Source organism: Antechinus flavipes, chromosome 4 (assembly GCF_016432865.1).
Source record: "Antechinus flavipes isolate AdamAnt ecotype Samford, QLD, Australia chromosome 4, AdamAnt_v2, whole genome shotgun sequence".
Taxonomy (NCBI): Eukaryota; Metazoa; Chordata; class Mammalia; order Dasyuromorphia; family Dasyuridae; genus Antechinus; species Antechinus flavipes.
The window spans coordinates 385,109,480-385,128,712 of NC_067401.1; the positions used below are offsets into that span (position 1 = coordinate 385,109,480).

The window sequence follows — 19,233 nt, forward strand, 5'->3', positions numbered from 1 at the left end:
GGGGCAGAGAGGCCATAGGGGGAAAATCAACACACTGATACACTATGTTTAATGGATCTCGGGGACCCAGAGCTGGCTGGTGTGGGTCCAGCGCAGGCACACACACACACACACACACACACACACACACACAGCCTCAGCCAATCCCTCTTCATTAATAAGGCCATTGGCAACAAGGATTTCTGGTGTTCAAGTAAATGGACAGAACAGCTCTCACTCTAGGGACAAAGACCTCCTTGCTTTGGTCCCCTGCTTCTTAGCTGTCCCTTAGCACCCTCTGGAGTGCAGGTGGTTTCTTTTTCCACTGATTTTTCCCCCTTAGCCTAGACTGTTCATTCTGAGGGATAAAGGGAATGGGGAAAAGAAGGCAGGCAGCTGAGACCAGAGCCCTCAATCAGTTGAGTGCCTGGTAATGTTTAAGAGCCCATCACCTTCCCCCACTTGCATGGGAAATCAAGGCCACAGAGAACCTCATTTGGAAAGCTGTAGGCATGGTCTCGTTTCACAGATGTTCCCCACAGAGTCAGAGCTGGTGGGACCAAAATGGTTTCTTCTCTGTTTTTCCAACGGGGCTTGATGGTGTGCCAACCTTATGTCAGCAGGGAATGCCCCTTGAATCCAGCTGTCTACCCCAAGAGTCTTCAAGCTCCTTCGTTCATCTCACAGTTAGATGCCCAGTGCACCTAGGGGAGAGGCAACAAGGGGCTTGGAGGGCCTTGCTGGGACTTACCATTTTTTGCTGGCTGCTGTTCATCACTTCCTGATGCTCCCAAAAGGGTGAAAATGATTCCAGTTTGGGAATGCTCACCCACTGCAGTCACTACTATCCGGCCAGATCCCTCCATCACATGAGTCCCTGGAAAGAGTGAGAAAAAGTGATATTTCTGTATTCTTAGTCTTGCTCTGGGTAGCAACTGAGCATTGAGACTCCATAAAACCCAGCTCCCTTCAATATTCTTGTCTGCAAAGGGCAAAAATCAGCTAATCCCAGGGTCTGTCTTTGAATTCCACAGGAATCCCTTCAGAAAGTGCCCAAGTTCACCTTAGGACCTCAGAAAAAAAGCTAACAGTCCCTTCATCTCATGAAGGAGGGATCTGGAATACAGGGAAATTAAGTAACTTGTTAACATCCATGTGGGCAGAACACTTCAGAAGTGGGGTCTGAACCCAAGTTCTTCACCTTCAGAGGGCATGCTTTTCCAACAATTAGTTAGACTATTTGGTAGGAATACTGTAGAAGCAAGTAGTCCTCAGGGCAGCGTGTATGAGAGGTGATTAAAAAACCTCTGCACACCCTTAATAACTGAATCAGAGAAACTCTAACTAAGCTGCAAAATTTACTGAGATCTGAGGCAGTTCAGGGGAACAATGGATAAAGGAAGACTTGAGTTCAAATCTAGTCTCTTACATTTACTAGCTGTATGAGCCTAGGCAATTCATTTAATTACTGTCTGTCTCACTTTCTTCATCTATAAAATGGGGATAATAACAGCATCCCTTTTGCACGGCAGTTGTCAGGGTAAAATGAGATAATAACCATAAAGAGCTTAACACAGTGCCTGAAGCATAGCGAATGCTATTAAATGTTAATTATTAGGTATTATTACAAGACCATCTGCATGGCACTACGATAGCCATCCAAAGAAGAGGCAGAGTTAGACCAATGGGGACATCTCCTGTGATGAGGAAGAGTGAGGAGAATGAGTGGAAAAGTCAGAGGTTCACCCGAAAGAAGCAAGGGATCAGACGCCAAAGTCTTCTTGACAAGCTTAGATTCTCCAGTCAGGGAGCTCTCATCAATTTTCAGATCATTTCCTTGGATCAGGACGCCGTCTGCAGGCAACAGGTCACCTGGAGAGAAAATGAAGAAAAAGGGAAGGCATGGTCCTATTCTCCTGCCATGTGCATTTCTTGGCAAAACTATCTCTGAGCACCACAGACAAAGTCCCTGTCAAATGGGAGACAACGTCCAAAGGTTCTGGGTATTACTGCTCCCAATGACTCCTCCTTGGGATCCAGAAAAAAAAAAAAAAAAAAAAAAAAAACCATGCTGATCATTCCATAGAGCAGCAAGATTGTATTAAACTGCACCACAGTAGGGTCTCAGACTATTCCTTTCCTAAAAGATGTACAACTTGAACTCGAACCCAGAAGTTGTTAGTGAAGTATGTAATCTATCCAGCTCCCTTCAATATTCATTCATTGATTTATTTTTGCTGAGGCCATTGGAGTTAAGTGACTTCTCCAGGCTCACACAGGTAGGGAATGTTAAGTATCTGAGGCCACATTTGAACTCAGGTCCTCCTGACTTCAGGGCTGGTGCTCACTCCCCTGGGCCACTTAGCTGGACCTACCTTCAATATTTTGTAGATCTCTCCTCATACATAAGACCGAGGAGAGAAATACCTTGCCCATCCAAGGGAGGATGAAGAATAGCAGAACTTTAATCAGTTGAGGATCTTGTACAAGGGCATTAAAACAGCACTGAAAACACTGTCAGTGTATTACTGAAACAACAGAACCAAAGGTCCAGCTCATCAGAAGAGAATTTTAATTATTAAGATAATTGTAATCGGGGCAGCTAGTTGGTGTAATGGATAGAGCACCATCCCTGAAGTCAGGAGGATCTGAGTCCACATCTGGTCTCAGACACTTAACACTCCCTAGCTGTGTGACCCTGGGCAAGTCACTTAACTCCAATTGCTTCAGAAAAAAAAAGATAATTGTAATAATTAAAATATAAAGCTGCCATGTGCTGGCTTCTTCACCCTTGGTGCTTCACCCCAAGTCGGGTTTTCTTCTACCCTGATGTAATGGGCTGAGGCTTGAGTTGATGCACTGAGGTCCCAAGCACATGAGGCTAAATAGTAATTGGACCATACTCTATTAATATGTAAGCTTGGAGAAAGAATGGCCCCCACCCACTCTTTGTGCAAGTCCTGATGTGTTGTATAGGAAATGACGATTTTGGTGGGTGGAGGCAGGGGAGTGGAAAAGGAAGGGGAGGAGAGACTTCTGCCATTGCCACTGTTGGCTCGGCTTGCGTCGCTCTCTCTTAGCTGGCTTCCTGTCGCAACTGCCTATATTTGCTATCGCAATCTTTCTTGCCTATATTTGCTATTGCAATCTTTATTCACCTCTTCACTTCAATAAATATTGAAGATTTTTCCCTTAACCTGAATTCCTGACTCCGGCTGATTTTAAATACGCGGTCATTACACCCTGTCCCATCTTACTCCTTTCTCCCGCTCTGCCTCCAATTGTGGTGACTCTCCTGCCCCAAGCAGTAACCCTGCACTAGCTCGGGATCCCTACCTGGATTCCCCAGTCATGGGGTATAAACACGACTTTCACTCGTTATGGAGAACAGAAACCCGTCCACAAACTGGGCAAGCCAGGATGTACAGCACGCGAGTCTCACCATATTTGATCTGGGCAATATCTCCCACCACGATCTCTACCACTGGCAGCTGGATGATCTGGCCGTTACGGATAATAGAAAACTTCTGTTCCTGCTCAATGCGGTTCTGTAGGCCCCGGAACTGCTTCTCCTTGCTCCAGTCATTGAAGGCCGTCACCAGCACCACAATGGTGACGGAGAATAAGATAGCTGCCCCTTCGATCCATCCTGTGTCTGCTTCCGATTCCTCTGTTACAGTAGGTGCGTTTTGCTGACACTCTGTGAGGAAAGGGAAAGGAGAAGGGCTCGCTTCCGAGGCCTTTGCTGGTGTAGGAAGGGGAGCTAATCACCTCACCAGCCTCTCTGGGAGAGATGGGCCAGGGCCGGCTGGAAGAAGGCAGAGGAGCCGCCCCTGCTGAGAAAACCAGACTCGGTATCACTCTGCAGCTGAATCACCCACAGTGTAAGCTGGAGGGAGTCAGGGGCTCAGTATTTCAGACTGTGGGCCCATGAAAATGGCAGGCAAGTCACACGTAAACAACCCCCTGAGTCCAAAGGGCTCAGACTACTTTGGCCCAACGGGCTGAACAATTTCCTACTACAAGAGCTCTTGGTCTTGAACTTGGAGGAGCAGGCTTTGAGGGACTGGAAACATTCTATTTGTCACTAAGCATAAAGGATGAGACAGAGGAAGGCTCCAGCAGGAGTGGACCTCACCGGGTACTAGACAAAATGTCCAAATGCAGTCTGAATTACCCAGTCCTGTTCTTCAACTAATCATTCTGGGTAGACAGGGGGAAAAAGACCTAAGTCCTAGCGGTAGACTTTTAATATCGATTATTGATCAATAATCGATATTAAAAGTCTACTGCTAGGAGTTGTGCCCAGTTCTAAGACACTCACCCGCGTTTTCTTCACCAGGAGGCCGGTAGAAGGACAGACCCAAAGAGACAATTGCTGCCACCTCCAGGATGATGAGCGTGACATCTTGTAGAGCCTCCCACACCAACTCCAAAAAAGTCTTGGCCTTTTTAGGGGGGATGAAGTTTTTTCCAAATACCAGCCTGCGTCTCTCCAGATCGATAGGGTCCCCAGATAGTCCTGAAGAGAGGAAAGGTGATAGTGAAAGAAGAAGTAAAGATGTTAGAAGGAACTTTAAAGGAAAAAAAGGTTCCACCTTCCCCAGTCACCTCCCATCACCTCTCTTCCTTGACCTATTCAAATGACTAATTCTCTGGGCTGGAAGATTTTTCAAGAAATGTGTATTCTATTTCTACCCAGCCAAGAGTGCCAAGAATATGCAGGGCCTCCTCCTCTTGGCGTGGATCGAGTTAACCTACAAGTCATAATGGTTTAGGGGTTTCATTAGCACTTTCCAAAGGTGTGTATCCAAACTGAGAGGAACCATGGCAACCTGGAAAACTGGCTATGTCACTCTAAGCAAAATCCAGTACCCCTGGACAGCTCTTTGGGACCAAGTGCTGATCTGCACTGGCAGAAGGTGCTGACTTATTCAATGAAGTCACAGTCCAAAAACTCCATATTATCATTTGACTCCATCTTCTCAATTGTCCTCCCTGATAACTCTTAGAGAACAAGAAGCAGGGAAGATACATTCTGATTCTCACCTAGAGTTCCTTCCACTAGACTTCCAAGGTACAGGAGAATATTAGATGCTCTGGGATCTCGGGTACTAGTTCTGGTCTTTTCCCTCCTCCCAGGGGCCCCTCTCCCTATCTGATGAAGATTACTGGGATTATTTAGGCAGAAGGAAAAAAAAGGAGCAAAGCAAGGAATAAAGGGTAGTTTGAAGTTGGAAGCATCCAGGCAATTTCCTGAAGCTGCCCAAAGACAGAAATCCTCAGTCACTCTTCTTAATATGACAGCCTCACTGCCTAGATAAACTGGTCAGGGAGTATTAGAATTTAATACAATTCCTTACCCTTGGTGCTTAATCCGTTTACATGACAGCAAATTAGTCATGAATTTGACACTGAAGATCGCTAGATACAGTCCTTTATAATTCCCCTGAAGCTGGGACTGGAGGCAACACAGATCTCTAAGACAGCACTAATGGACAGGAGAGACCCCAGCATGACCTTATGTCCAAGTAATTGTGGCCAGTAGTAAAGGCCTTTGGAAGGGGGTAAGGGACAATGATGGGCTACTCTACTATGATGCAAATGGAAGAGTCGCTGATCATTTCTGAAAGGATCAACTGAAAAGATCTTACATTTCACCCAAATATTTCCTGCTACAGATTTAGAAAGAATCTTCAGATGGGGCTCTGCCAAAAATGTCAACTGATCAAAAACCAAACAAAAACCAAACTAGCACCAATATCCAACAAGACTAGAAGTGGAATTCTGGCCGGAGGAGGCAAGGCTATGATTGCAAATATGAGGAATTTCAGGATTTAAGAGTATTTTTTAGTAGTCTATGCTTGGTCTTCAGAATAGAAAACCAGCATATGCATTAGGGAAGATAAAGCCTTAACCTCTCCGTAAAGGGAGATCACATTTAGCTGTGTGATATGCTGAGCAAGTCATTTAAATTCTGTTTCTTCATCGATAAAATGGGTTTGAAAATAAAACTTACCTCACAGAGTTGTAAGGATCAAATGAAATAATATAGATAAAATACTACAAAATAATGGTTACCATTATTATTATTACTTATCATAAACTAGATTTAATTCAATTTGGTTCTGTAATACTGAGAAATTAATGACAAGGACTAATGAGAAAAATTAATAATAATATTAACAACAGTAACTAGAATTTCTCTATTTTTAAGGTTTGCAGACATAATCATATTTTATTCTCACCCCAACTCAATAGAAACTAGCTATTATTATAAATTCTTTATTGCCTCAGGTCAAGAAGCATGGGTAGAGTGCGATTTGAGTCACAGGATTAGAAGTGAATTTGGGTGTTTCCCATCAGGCTCCCAGTCTCCCTCAAGCCTGAGGGGTTCAGTTCCCAGTAGGAAAAAAGGACATGAGCCTGGGAAAATCATGCTCAAGGCAGAGATTGTATTGCCAAGGGGCAGAGCCCAGCGGGTCTCTCCCTGGGGGCCCTCAGATGGTAGGGCACTGCCAAGTTGATTCAGGGATTTGAAGCCCTTCTGATAAGCTGAGATGCTCCTTGACATGCAGGGCTCACAGAATAAAGGGAAGTAAACAATATTTGCAGATAAATTTTAACAGATCACCAAGGAAAACCAGAATTTTAGGCTTTGGGAGATACTTCCAATGCCCCTAAAAAAGGAAATCAAAAGTCATTCACTGTCCAGAGAACAAGTACAAAGACCACCTGAGCCAGCCTTGATTATAAATGTGAAGCCATAACACAGCAAAGAGAACATAGTTACCCGCAGACTGGCCTCAGAAGAAACTTAAGTTAAATCCATCTGAATTCTTCTTAAAGGAGAAGAGACCAACATACTAATGATCCTAGTTTTCCTCTAAGCAAATCAAATAGCCATCTCTGGGACACCCTCACTTTTGTTGTTTGTTTTTTTTCAATAGTATTACTTTTTTCTAAATACCTGCAAAGATAGTTTTCAACCCTTGCAAAATCTTGTGTTCCAATTTTTTCTTCCTCTCTCCTCTTCCCCCCCACCCAAGACAGCAAGTAATCTGATATTGATTAAACATGTGCAATTCTTCTAAATGTGTTTCCATATTCATCATAGTACATAAGAAAAATCAGATCAAAAGGGAAAAAAAAACCACAAGAAAGAAAAAAAAACAAGCAAACAAACAACAAAAGGTAAAAATGCTATGCTTTGATCCACATTCAGTCTCTCTGTATGCAGATGGCTCTTTCTATCATGTCTATTAGAATTACCTTGAAGCATTGCTTTGCTGAGAAGAGCCAAAACCATCATAACTGATCATCACATAATCTTGTTAGTGTAGAATTCTCCTGATTCTACTTACTTCACTCAGCATCAGTTCATGTAAGTCTTTTTTATAGAACAATAATATTCCATAACATTCATATGCTATAACTTATTCAGCCATTTTCCAATTGATGGGCATCTGCTCAGTTTCCAGTTTGGGGCCACTACAAAGAGGCTGCCACAAACATTTTTGCACATGTGGGTCCTTTTCTCTCTTTTATGATCTCTTTGACTCCACTGCCCCACTTTAAAACAAAAGTGAATTAGCCCTGCTGTTTTCCTAGCAGACCAGAGATGGAGGGGAGTCAGATGAAAAATGTAGATCCCTAGAAGATAAGAGTTCTGTAAGGACTTACTAAGTGGTCATCCAATCCAACCCCTTCATTGTAGAAAGGGGAAAGATTCCAGTTACATATTTTAGGAGAAGGACAAAGGGACAAAAGTCTTCACAAAAAAACCCGAGAGCAGATCTTGTCTGTGCTCCCCCTCTAGAGGTAGATGACCCCACTGCATCTCTAACTCCTGCTCTATCATCTCTACCATAAGCCACCTAAAGTTTCTACTTAAAAAATCCAAGTGGATTTTCCAGTTCTCAGCATGTCCAGTAGCAGAGCTGTTGTTGGTTCTGATGCTGGGATATGCAAGTGAATCAGATGTGAGGGAGACTGTGCAAGGTCACCTGTCTCACTTTCTCCTCCAGAGCCATCTGGGTCTAGTGGCCAAATATAGATCAAGACTGGAGATCTCGACTTTGGATGCAGTGGGAGACTTTGGCCTTTTTAAGTTAAAGTCTTAAAGAGCTTTCAGTCTGACTGAGACAAGGCCCATTCAGTGATTGATGCTGGGTAAGAATCGAGACAGAGAATGGCCCCCTTTACCTAGTCTGATACGCACACACATACACATATACATAAATATAGATGTATTCATACAGACATCTTCCTTTCTCTCTCTCCCTCTCTCTCTCCCTCTCCCTCTTTCCCTCCTTTCCTCTCTCTCTGTCTCTCTCTCTCTCTGTGTCTCTCTGTGTTTCTCTCTCTCTGTCTTTGTCTCTCTCTCTGTCTTTGTCTCTCTCTCTCTCTCTCTCTCTCTCTCTCTGTCTGTCTTTGTCTGTCTGTCTGTCTCTCTCTCTGTCTGTCTTTGTCTCTCTCTGTCTGTCTGTCTTTGTCTGTCTGTCTGTCTGTCTCTCTGTCTGTCTTTGTCTCTCTCTCTCTCTCTCTGTCTTTCTCTCTCTCTCTCTCTCTCTCTCTCTCTCTCTGTCTTTATCTCTCTCTCTGTCTCTCTCTCTCTGTCTTTGTCTCTCTCTCTCTCTCTGTCTTTCTCTCTCTCTCTCTCTCTCTCTCTCTCTCTCTCTTCTCTCTCTCTCTCTCTCTCTGTTTCTGGCCAAAACAAAAATAATTGCTATTTACATTCACTTGGAGCCAATCAGAGCCCAAACAATGATCTGTAACAGGGAGAGGAAAGCTGGACCCATCGTGGACTTGGGAATCTTTTCTCGCTGACATGTGAAATAGGGAGGGAAAACACATGGGATTAGCGGCTTGGCTAGTCCCCTGATTTTGGACTTTCCATTTTAATTCTTCCTGCCCCAAGAAGGTTTTCCAGTCCCCGATCTCAACAGCTGTAATTTCATACACGCCTTAGCCAAAAGCAGATTTTAGTCTCTGATCTCAGCAACTGCAAAATAAATGTGTGTGTGTGTGTGCGCGCGTGCACACACACACACACACACACACACACACACACACACACACTCACTCATTCCTAGAGAGAATAAAGGAAGGGAGTTTTCCAGGGTCTTAAACCAGAGGGAAAGGGTTTCTCCTGGAGGAACTCAGAAGGAAGGGGAGAAGGAAAAGCTCACTCTTAAGCACCTTTGGAGAAAGAGCCCTAGGTCTGTACTGGAAATGCCACTGGCTCGGAGAGTCAGACTGAGCCCATGGGTTGGGAGAGACAAAAAGAACGTGTCAGGTTGTTTAGTCATCTCCCCCAGCCCATGGTGGAGAGTCCGCAGCCCTTACCCAGGTTCTTCATGAGCTGGGAGAAAACTAAAGCTTCGATGGAAAATCTGTGTCTGCCTGGTCAGGACCCAAAGACTGAAAGGAGAAGCTGGAGCTCAGCCCAAAGTGGTCCATCCATCCCTGCCAGGGAAAGGTCACTCTTCCTCCCTCTTTACACTTCCCAAGAACAAGCTGCAGAGCAGAGGTGAGGTTAACATAGACATCATGAGGCACTTCTGGCTGGAGAGTTAGGGTTATTAGATTGACTTGGCAAGGGAGGCAATGGCATTCTTTCCCATGGGGATTTAAGAAAGGTCCCCGATTGTTTGAATTCTATCTTATTTGGGAAGGTAGAAAAGACCAGATCTCAAGATCTATAAATGAAGCTTCTAACTCAGCAAAGCACATTCTGTTCTGTTTTGTTTTTATGGGTTTTTTGGCTGACACAATTGGGGTTCAGTGACTTGCCCAGGGTCACATAGTAAGTATCCGAGGCCATATTTGAACTCAGATCCTCCTGAATCCAGACGGGGCTCTATCCACCTCACTACTCACTATACCTTGGCAAAGTATATTCTAAATCCAGAGTAAATAATAGCCAGGTGTGGTCCTAGCGTCTCATTTGGAAGATTCAGGGGATCTTTCACATGCTTCATCTCCATTTTAATATTAAAGATATGTGGTTCTAAGTTTGTCAGTTGAGATGTGAGAAAGATGGTGATCTATTCAAGGTCACACAGCCAAAAAAATCACTGGGAGAAGGTGGGAGGAAAGGGGAGGAAATAATCTTTCTTTTCACAGTGCCAGAAACCAAGCCCCAGGATTTACAGAGGGCAGGTGACCTTGAGCTGGAAGTAGTGAACCTGACTTTATTTTTTCTCCCACTGTTTCCTAAAACCCCAAGCAGTGCTTCAAGAAGGAAAGGATTTCCTTTTCTTAGATGCTCTTCAAGTAGCATCCAATTGGAGAGAGCAAGTTATTGGGGAAGCTATGGAAAGATTTTTGGTCAGGGGTGACTGACTAGAGTGCCTTACCAATCTGACATTCTGTGAGTACATGGGTAAGCTTCTGCATTTCATGGGCACTGAAACCTGCCATGCTTTATAAAGCAGTGTGTGTTTGTGCCCATGAATGCTCTCTTCTGCTTATGTATCCCCAGGCTTATTTTATTATAACATTCCCTGATGTTGGGGTTGATGGCTTTGTTTTTTTAAAAAAGTCCCATTTCCCAAAGGAGCAAAGAGAAAGTGGTACCATAGCTGCAATATAAGATTTGCTAGTCCAAAGGTGTGGTCCTTGGCCATAACCCAAATGTAACCTATTAGCAAAAGGGTTTTTAAAAAATCTTCAGAGATTTCTACTGGGTCTCAAAGGAAAATAGGTTGAAACACATCAACTCTGGGGCTAGAGATTCAGGATTATAGTAGTAATCCAGGCACTGGATTCCACGATAAACTCAGGAAGGTCTAAACATAAAACAACCTTATTCCTCAATATAACAGAATTCCTCTAATTCAAGAGTCCCAACTCTTCACGTTTTGAGGATTTTGGTGGGGCTAGCTGAAGAAAATGTCCATGGAAGGGAAGGAAAAGGAGGGAGATTATTGGAACATATTACTCAGCACCCCAGGAGGGAGAATTATTCTAAATCAGATACTTTAGCTCCAAAGTTAATCATATAGAATTTTGGGAGTTTCCAAAATATGTTGTGGAATCTCTCTCTTTCAAAGGAAAGGGAGGTTTGGGATAAAAAAGGAGGAAGGAAAGGGCTGGTTGGTTTTCATTAACTGAGCTTCTTATTCTTTCCCTCCATCTCTTTTCCATTCATTTCTGCACTATCCATGACAACTTCTCATTCTCTTTAACTCTAAGCCTATTCAAGTTATGCCTACTTCATTCATACAGTTGCTTAGCTTTTCATGCCATTGGAAGCAATCTGTCTCTTCCATTCCTGCTCCTCCCCGCCAACTCAAAGACAGTCTTTTGGCCCGAATCTCCTTTACAATTTCTTCTATGTCTAATACATTTCTTGTTGGCCCAGCTGCCTAAGACCCCAGAGTTCTCTTTTCTCCTGCCTTAAGTTCCCTTTCTTCTCCTTGGACAGCAGATCCAGGATCCTCTCTTGTCCTGGATCTTCTCTCTGAAAATTCCTACGGCAAAGCCTCAGCTGAGGATGCCCAGGACAGCATGATGAGGAAGCAGCAGCCAGCAGAGATCAGTTTTGGGCAGATATAAAAAGGGTAGGGTTCTCAAGAACCCAAAGGCTTTACTAGATAACAAGTAATTCCTAAAGATAACAAATATGTCTCTCGGATGGAGTCTGTCTTCACTTGCCCAGAACATCAGCTCTTTCTCATCTAGTGTGTTCCACCAAATATTCATTTCTCTAGGGACTAACCAGAGCAGAAACTCCACATTCACATGGCGATTAGAATCATGCTATGTCTCCAGGTTAGTATTCACTCTCAGAGAAGGAACCCAGGGTGAAGGGAAGGGGAAAGGAATTAAGGCTAGGGAATCCCAATGGACAGATTTAGCACCAAGGACATAGATAAGAACACCTAAATAAGAAAAGAATGCCTCAGATCTCAAGATACTGGGCTTGAGGAAGCTTCCTAACTTGTGTGCTACTTCCAAAGCTGAAGTCCCTAAACCTTCAGAGATATGTCTATGTCCCAGAATGTCAGATGCTCTCAGCAGGCAGGGAATCACTTTCCTGATCCCTCTGGATCTTTGCCTCATGAGATAATAACTCTCACATTGATGTAACATGCTTTTCTCACATTTCTATGGGAGTAAGGAGTAGAAGAAGAAGCATTATGATTTAATGGAGGAGAAACAGACTCATTTATGAGGCAGCTTGCCTAGAAAGCATCAGCGCCAAGCCTCAAACCAGGTTTTCTGACCACTCCTCAGTCCAGTGTTTTCTCTACTACAATGTCATTTCCTCAGGGCTGAGGGAGAGAAGCAACGAAGAGGGGTGGGGATATACTGGGGAACCAAACGGAAAATCTCATCCCACCACAGTCCACTCCAAATGAAATGGAAACACTCTTCTGAATTTTGAGAAGAGCCCCAGTGCTACTGGATCACTCTATTTATTAAAGATTCCCCCTCTCCACCCTTTCTGATCCAAGCCTAAGATTTGCCCCAGGGGCCTGGCCCAGCTCCACTCTGAAAACACCATCCTTAACTCCTAAAGAGGTCACAGGCTCACAACAGACGCAGGAAATTGGCGGGGGGGAGTTGAGGGAGAGGGAAGAAAAGAGGGAGGGCACACGAAAAGAGAGAGAAGGAACAGCAGGCCTGAGGCTACAGTAGGCAAACCACTTTCCACTCCAGGCATCCCAGGGTTGGTCACTATTTCTACCTGAAGAAGGGTCAAAATTCAAAAAAGCACTTTTTTTGCTCCTTGACCTTAGTGAGTAATTGGTGAACTAGGAGAGTACCGAACTGAAACCTTGGGGTGCTTCGAAAAGTCTTGGAAAAATACAACATACCTTTTAGTCCATCTAGCTCCTTTTACTCTTTACTTTTAGTTAAAGTGAGTGTGGGGAAGGGTAAGGGCAGTCAGAAGGCAAGTCTGTGCTTTTCAATTCCAAATCCCATCTTTTACAGGAAGCTCTTGCTAATGTTCCAGTGCCTTCCCTCTGTTGATTATTTCCTTTTTCATCTGTATAAGGCTTGTTTTGTATATATTTGTTTGCTTACTGTTTCATTAGATTGTGAGCCCCTTGATGCAGAGCCCCTGTCTCTTTTTGTATCCCCAGCACTTAGCACAATGCTTGGCTCAAAGTAGAAACTTAATAAAACTGTTTATTGACTGATAAAAAAATTAAAATGGGCTTGGGGGATAATCTGTGACACTGCCCCTGTCCCAGCATTATAGTATTGAACTTTGGCAGCTAAAACCTTGGGGTTTGGGGTGTATCTGAGAACTAGAACTCATGTTATTTTGGACAAGTCCCCTTGGGGAGAGACTTTTTTCTTTGTAAAACAAATGAATTGAACTAGATGATCTTCAAGGTCTCTTTCAATTTTGATGGTCTATGACTTTTAATAGAAGTTGCTTGGAGTGCTATAACATTTTTGTGGTTCTGTCAGGACTCTCCTACAATGCAGATCATGCATCTGCCAAGTTGTGCCCTCGAGGGGTTTGAACAATAATTCTCCTCAATCCATGATAATAGAGCATGGGGAGAGCAGAGCTATAGGGAAAGGTGGCAGGGGAGAGGGAAACTTTAGATCTTTCAAGACTCTTCAAGATTAATTTCTTTTACTTTATCATGTCCTAAGTCCCAGAATGCAGACTTCAAACACCAGGTAGATTTTCCTCTTCTTATTAGTCTACAATGATCTCTCAGAGGTGACGAGTTGTGCTAAGCCATCAGATATCTCAGTTCCATCTTTTGTGATTGAGACAGGTTTGTTTTTTTTAATAGCCTCATCTCACTGGAGCTCATGAATATTGATATTCTCAATTCTGTCTGTCCAATAAACTAGCACAACATTGCTTTTCTTTTTTCTCTAGTGAGAAAAGGTCCCTGCTCTCTTTTTTTCTATTCCCATTCCTACTCTTATTAATGAGAATAATCTTACTAAAGCTACTCAGGCTTTCTAATTCAAACATCAACTTTATGGTAGACTCTCCATTGAAGCAAAGAAAGGTGAACTCTTCTAAAACTGGATAGGCTGAAGATTAGTAGTGTAATATGCCAGACTGAGCTCATTTTAGGTGGAAGCACTATATTATCCATATTCTGTTGCACTGAGGTACTGCCTGGTAGAAATGGTAACTTTCACCAATGAAAGTCAAGGTAAAGTCAAGATGAAAGACTTAGTTCTGGAAGGAAGTTTAAAGGTCATCTGATTCAACCCCCTCATTTTGTAGATGAAAAGATCAAATGATTTGCCTAAAGTTATTGAGATAGCAAATATAACTTGGGCCTTAATTGTTTAATATCCAGTGAATTCTGGCTTTTGGAAGAGGAGCTCTTTGGGAATCAGATAACAGGCAATATAAGCAATGGGGAAGACTCTACAAAGTTGGAGGCAGGGTATCTTGGTGCTCTTGGGAGCTCAGGAGAATCTAGCTGATCCATTCTCATATATATCAGCCAAACTGGACTATTTTCTGTTTTCTAATTGATCTCTTGACTTTCTTTCCTCCTGACTCTTAATGGCTTCCCCAAAACAATTTGGGTATCCTTTCAACTATTGAAGGCCAATTCAAACACCATCTACTCTCTAGGAAGGTTTTTCTACTTCCTCAGCTGCAGAAAGTCAGTCTGCCCCTTTCCTTTGGCCCCTTAAGACATTTGGTTTATTTCTGAAAAGTAATTTGTAAATTGAAATGTGGCTTATTAACATGATATCTTATAATTAATTTATGGGCACTGATTTTCCCCCTTGTGAAGAAGAACCAGGGCTACCATGGTGAAAAGGAAAGAAGCCCAGATTTGGAGTCAGAGGACCTCGTTTCCAAAATGGTTCTGCTATTTGCTATCTTGATAACTTTAGGCAAATCATTTGGTCTTTTCATCTACAAAATGAGGGGGTTGAATCAGATGACCTTTAAACTTCCTTCCAGAACTGAGTCTATAATCTTTGTATTTCCCCACACTATCTTAGGAAGAATAGGTAGTCAAACATTTGCTGAATGAAATTATCAAAATTTCCAGGTCCTTCTTTGTGATGGAAGAATCTGATCAAAGGGTTCAAGAACAGTGTAGGTAGGTAGGTAGCTAACAGTGTAGCTAGGTGGTGCTGTGGATAGAGCAGCAGCTCTGAAATCAGGAGGACCTGAGTTCAAATGTGATCTCAGACACTTAACTTTCCTATCTATGTGACCCTGGGCAAGTCACTTAAGCCCAATTGCCTCAGAAAAAAAAAAGTGGTGTAGGAAAAACAAAAGCACAAACAGAATTTCAAACCCTAGAGAGTTTTACAGAGTAACTTTATCTCCTCAACAAAAAACAAGGGTAGTTTAGTTGGGGAGGGGGGCAGAAATAACAGAAACAAAACTCTGCAGCTTTCAAAACAACAAAAGCTAAGGAAAGTAAATGAGTCAGGGTGATGTTTGAGGAAGGGGAGAAGGTAGATATAGTGCCCCAAAATGCATCTCTGCTAGATAATGATGACCACCACCTGCTGGACAAAGATGATGACAAAGAACAATGTCAAAAGTGAAGGTGGTCCACAGACCCACTAAGTCTCTGCCTAATAAAAGATTTGAAAGGTAGACAGCAAGGGCACCTTTCCCATGCCTGCCAGGCTGGACATCTTCCTTCTAGCCACTCAGACAGGCAGCAGAAATATAGGTATGGGAAAGTAGATGGGTGCAAGGGAAGGAGTCAGTAAACCTATAGAAAAAATGGGCATTTAGGACAGCTCAGTCAGGGCAGGATAAGAACTTTAGGAAAATAAGATCTAAGGATAGCAGATTTCTTCCAAGGAGATCTGACTCTGAAGTCACTAGCAATGGCCTGAGATCCAAAATTCTTCTCATGGAAGTTATGGCCTTCCAAAAAGGCTCAAAAATGAGAGACTCAAGGCTCTTGGAGGGGAGAGTAAAGACCTTGCTTCCTGACCACCCCCCTCACTCATTTCCACTTTCCCCTGGACTTCTAAGTCCATATTACTTAAGTCTCAGCAGAGGACTTCCAATGGGAGAATTGCCTTGTATTTGTCTCAATCCCAGAAGACCTCTTGTAAGGCAAATAGTTCCTGTTCTCAAGCTTCAGTGGGCATGGGGATGATTTAGGCAAGAAAGGACTGAAATCTATCCTTGAGAAGAAAAATGCTACGATGAAACACAATCGATGTCATCAAGAAAAACTTCTCAATGATTGGGAGGAAGAGAATGGCCCAATTACACATTATATGGTAGGCTTTTCTTCAGTTTAGGGGAAGCTAGGCAGTACAGTAGATAGAGCCCTGCACTTGGAGTCAGGAAGAATTTATTTCAAATTTGACTACAGACACTTGCTATCTGGATGACCCATGACTAGTCACGTAAGTCTGTCTGCCTCAGTTTCCTCATTTATAAAATGAATTGGAGAAAGAAATGGCCAACCCCTCCAGTATCTTTGCCAAGAAAACCTCAACCAAGTCACAAAGAGTTGGATATTACTGAGATGACCAAACAACAACAATTCTCTAATTATCTTTATCCAGTAATTTACTAAGAACTTCTTATTTGTTAACCACTCTGTGACTCTCCTCTATTTTCCCCAGCAAGGGTTCTAAGTTTCTGTCATGAGTAAAGTTCTTTTGTGGCTTATGCCCTGCAAGCACACAACAGGTGCCTGAGTAGCTTCTATGAACTGATTTGGGAGGGGCACAGACACAGGAGGAGGGAAAGGAATGGCATTTATTAAGCACCTACTATGTGACAGGAGCTGTGCTAAGTGCTTAATAATAAGAATAGCTATGTGAAATGTGCTAAGAGTTTAATAAGAATAGCTAACATTCAGAGAGTGCTCCCTATGTACCAGGAACTGTACTAAGTGCTTAATAGTAATAGCTAACATTCGGAGAGTGCTCCCTATCTCAGCTGCGCTAAGTGCTTAATAATAATAACTAACATTCAGAGAGTGCTCCGTATCTGAGCTGTGCTAAGTATTTTAATAATAATAGCTAACATTCAGTGAGTGCTCCCTCTGTGGCAGGAACTGTACTAAGTGCTTCGTACTAAGTGCTTCATAATAATAAGTAACATTCAGGAAGTGCGCCCTATCTGAGCTGTGCTAAGTGCTTAATAATAATAGCTAACATTCAAAGAGTGCTCCCTCTGTGCCAGGAGCTGAGCCAAGTACTTAGTAATAATAGCTAACATTCAAAGAGTGCTCCCTCTGTGCCAGGAGCTGTGCTAAGTGCTTAATAATAATAGCTAACATTCAAAGAGTGCTCCCTCTGTGCCAGGAGCTGAGCCAAGTACTTAGTAATAATAGCTATCATTCAAAGAGTGCTCCCTCTGTGCCAGGAGCTGTGCTAAGTGTTTAATAATAATAGCTACCATTCAGAGAGTGCTCCGTATCTGAGCTGTGCTAAGTATTTTCTAACATTCAGTGAGTGCTCCCTCTGTGCCAGGAGCTGTGTTAAGTGTTTAATAATAATAGCTACCATTCAGAGAGTGCTCCCTCTGTGCCAGGAGCTGTGCTAAGTGCTTAATAATAATAGCTAACATTCAAAGAGTGCTCCCTCTGTGCCAGGAGCTGAGCCAAGTACTTAGTAATAATAGCTAACATTCAAAGAGTGCTCCCTCTGTGCCAGAAACTGTGCTAAGTGTTTAATAATAATAGCTACCATTCAGAGAGTGCTCCCTCTGTGCCAGGAGCTGAGCCAAGTACTTAGTAATAATAGCTAACATTCAAAGAGTGCTCCCTCTGTGCCAGGAACTGTGCTAAGTGTTTAATAATAATAGCTACCATTCAGAGAGTGCTCCCTCTGTCCAGAAGCTTGTGCTAAGTGTTTAATAATAATAGCTACCATTCAGAGAGTGCTCCCTCTGTGCCAGGAGCTGTGCTAAGTGCTTAATAATAATAGCTAACATTCAAAGAGTGCTCCCTCTGTTCCAGGAACTGAGCCAAGTACTTAGTAATAATAGTTAACATTCAGAGAGTGCTCCCTCTGTGCCAGGAGCTGTGCTAAGTGCTTAATAATAATAGCTAACATTCAAAGAGTGCTCCCTCTGTTCCAGGAACTGAGCCAAGTACTTAGTAATAATAGTTAACATTCAGAGAGTTCTCCCTCTGTGCCAGGAGCTGTGCTAAGTGCTTAATAATAATAGCTAACATTCAAAGAGTGCTCCCTCTGTTCCAGGAACTGAGCCAAGTACTTAGTAATAATAGTTAACATTCAAAGAGTGCTCCCTCTGTGCCAGGAACTGTGCTAAGTGTTTAATAATAATAGCTACCATTCAGAGAGTGCTCCCTCTGTCCAGAAGCTTGTGCTAAGTGTTTAATAATAATAGCTACCATTCAGAGAGTGCTCCCTCTGTGCCAGGAGCTGTGCTAAGTGCTTAATAATAATAGCTAACATTCAAAGAGTGCTCCCTCTGTTCCAGGAACTGAGCCAAGTACTTAGTAATAATAGTTAACATTCAGAGAGTGCTCCCTCTGTGCCAGGAGCTGTGCTAAGTGCTTAATAATAATAGCTAACATTCAAAGAGTGCTCCCTCTGTTCCAGGAACTGAGCCAAGTACTTAGTAATAATAGTTAACATTCAAAGAGTGCTCCCTCTGTGCCAGGAGCTGTGCTAAGTGCTTAATAATAATAGCTAACATTCAAAGAGTGCTCCCTCTGTTCCAGGAACTGAGCCAAGTACTTAGTAATAATAGTTAACATTCAAAGAGTGCTCCCTCTGTCCAGAAGCTTGTGCTAAGTGTTTAATAATAATAGCTACCATTCAGAGAGTGCTCCCTCTGTGCCAGGAGCTGTGCTAAGTGCTTAATAATAATAGCTAACATTCAAAGAGTGCTCCCTCTGTTCCAGGAACTGAGCCAAGTACTTAGTAATAATAGTTAACATTCAGAGAGTGCTCCCTCTGTGCCAGGAGCTGTGCTAAGTGCTTAATAATAATAGCTAACATTCAAAGAGTGCTCCCTCTGTTCCAGGAACTGAGCCAAGTACTTAGTAATAATAGTTAACATTCAGAGAGTTCTCCCTCTGTGCCAGGAGCTGTGCTAAGTGCTTAATAATAATAGCTAACATTCAAAGAGTGCTCCCTCTGTTCCAGGAACTGAGCCAAGTACTTAGTAATAATAGTTAACATTCAAAGAGTGCTCCCTCTGTGCCAGAAACTGTGCTAAGTGTTTAATAATAATAGCTACCATTCAGAGAGTGCTCCCTCTGTGCCAGAAGCTGTGCTAAGTGTTTAATAATAATAATAGCTACCATTCAGAGAGTGCTCCCTCTGTGCCAGGAG

The 19,233-nt window shown here is 42.9% G+C and overlaps 1 protein-coding gene across 10 annotated transcripts in view; it reads right to left on the reverse strand.

Moving 5' to 3' along the window:
• The window catches only part of ATP2B4 (ATPase plasma membrane Ca2+ transporting 4), a 106,095-nt gene that overhangs the window by 33,948 nt on the left and 52,914 nt on the right, over positions 1-19,233 (reverse strand). For all 10 annotated transcript variants that reach the window (XM_051998589.1, XM_051998586.1, XM_051998594.1 and 7 more), the window contains 4 exons: positions 4,304-4,501; positions 3,422-3,679; positions 1,726-1,851; positions 731-856 (listed from right to left, as the gene is read on the reverse strand). In XM_051998589.1, the coding sequence (XP_051854549.1) occupies positions 731-856; positions 1,726-1,851; positions 3,422-3,679; positions 4,304-4,501 (708 nt within the window). The remainder of the gene's footprint in view (positions 1-730; positions 857-1,725; positions 1,852-3,421; positions 3,680-4,303; positions 4,502-19,233) is intronic.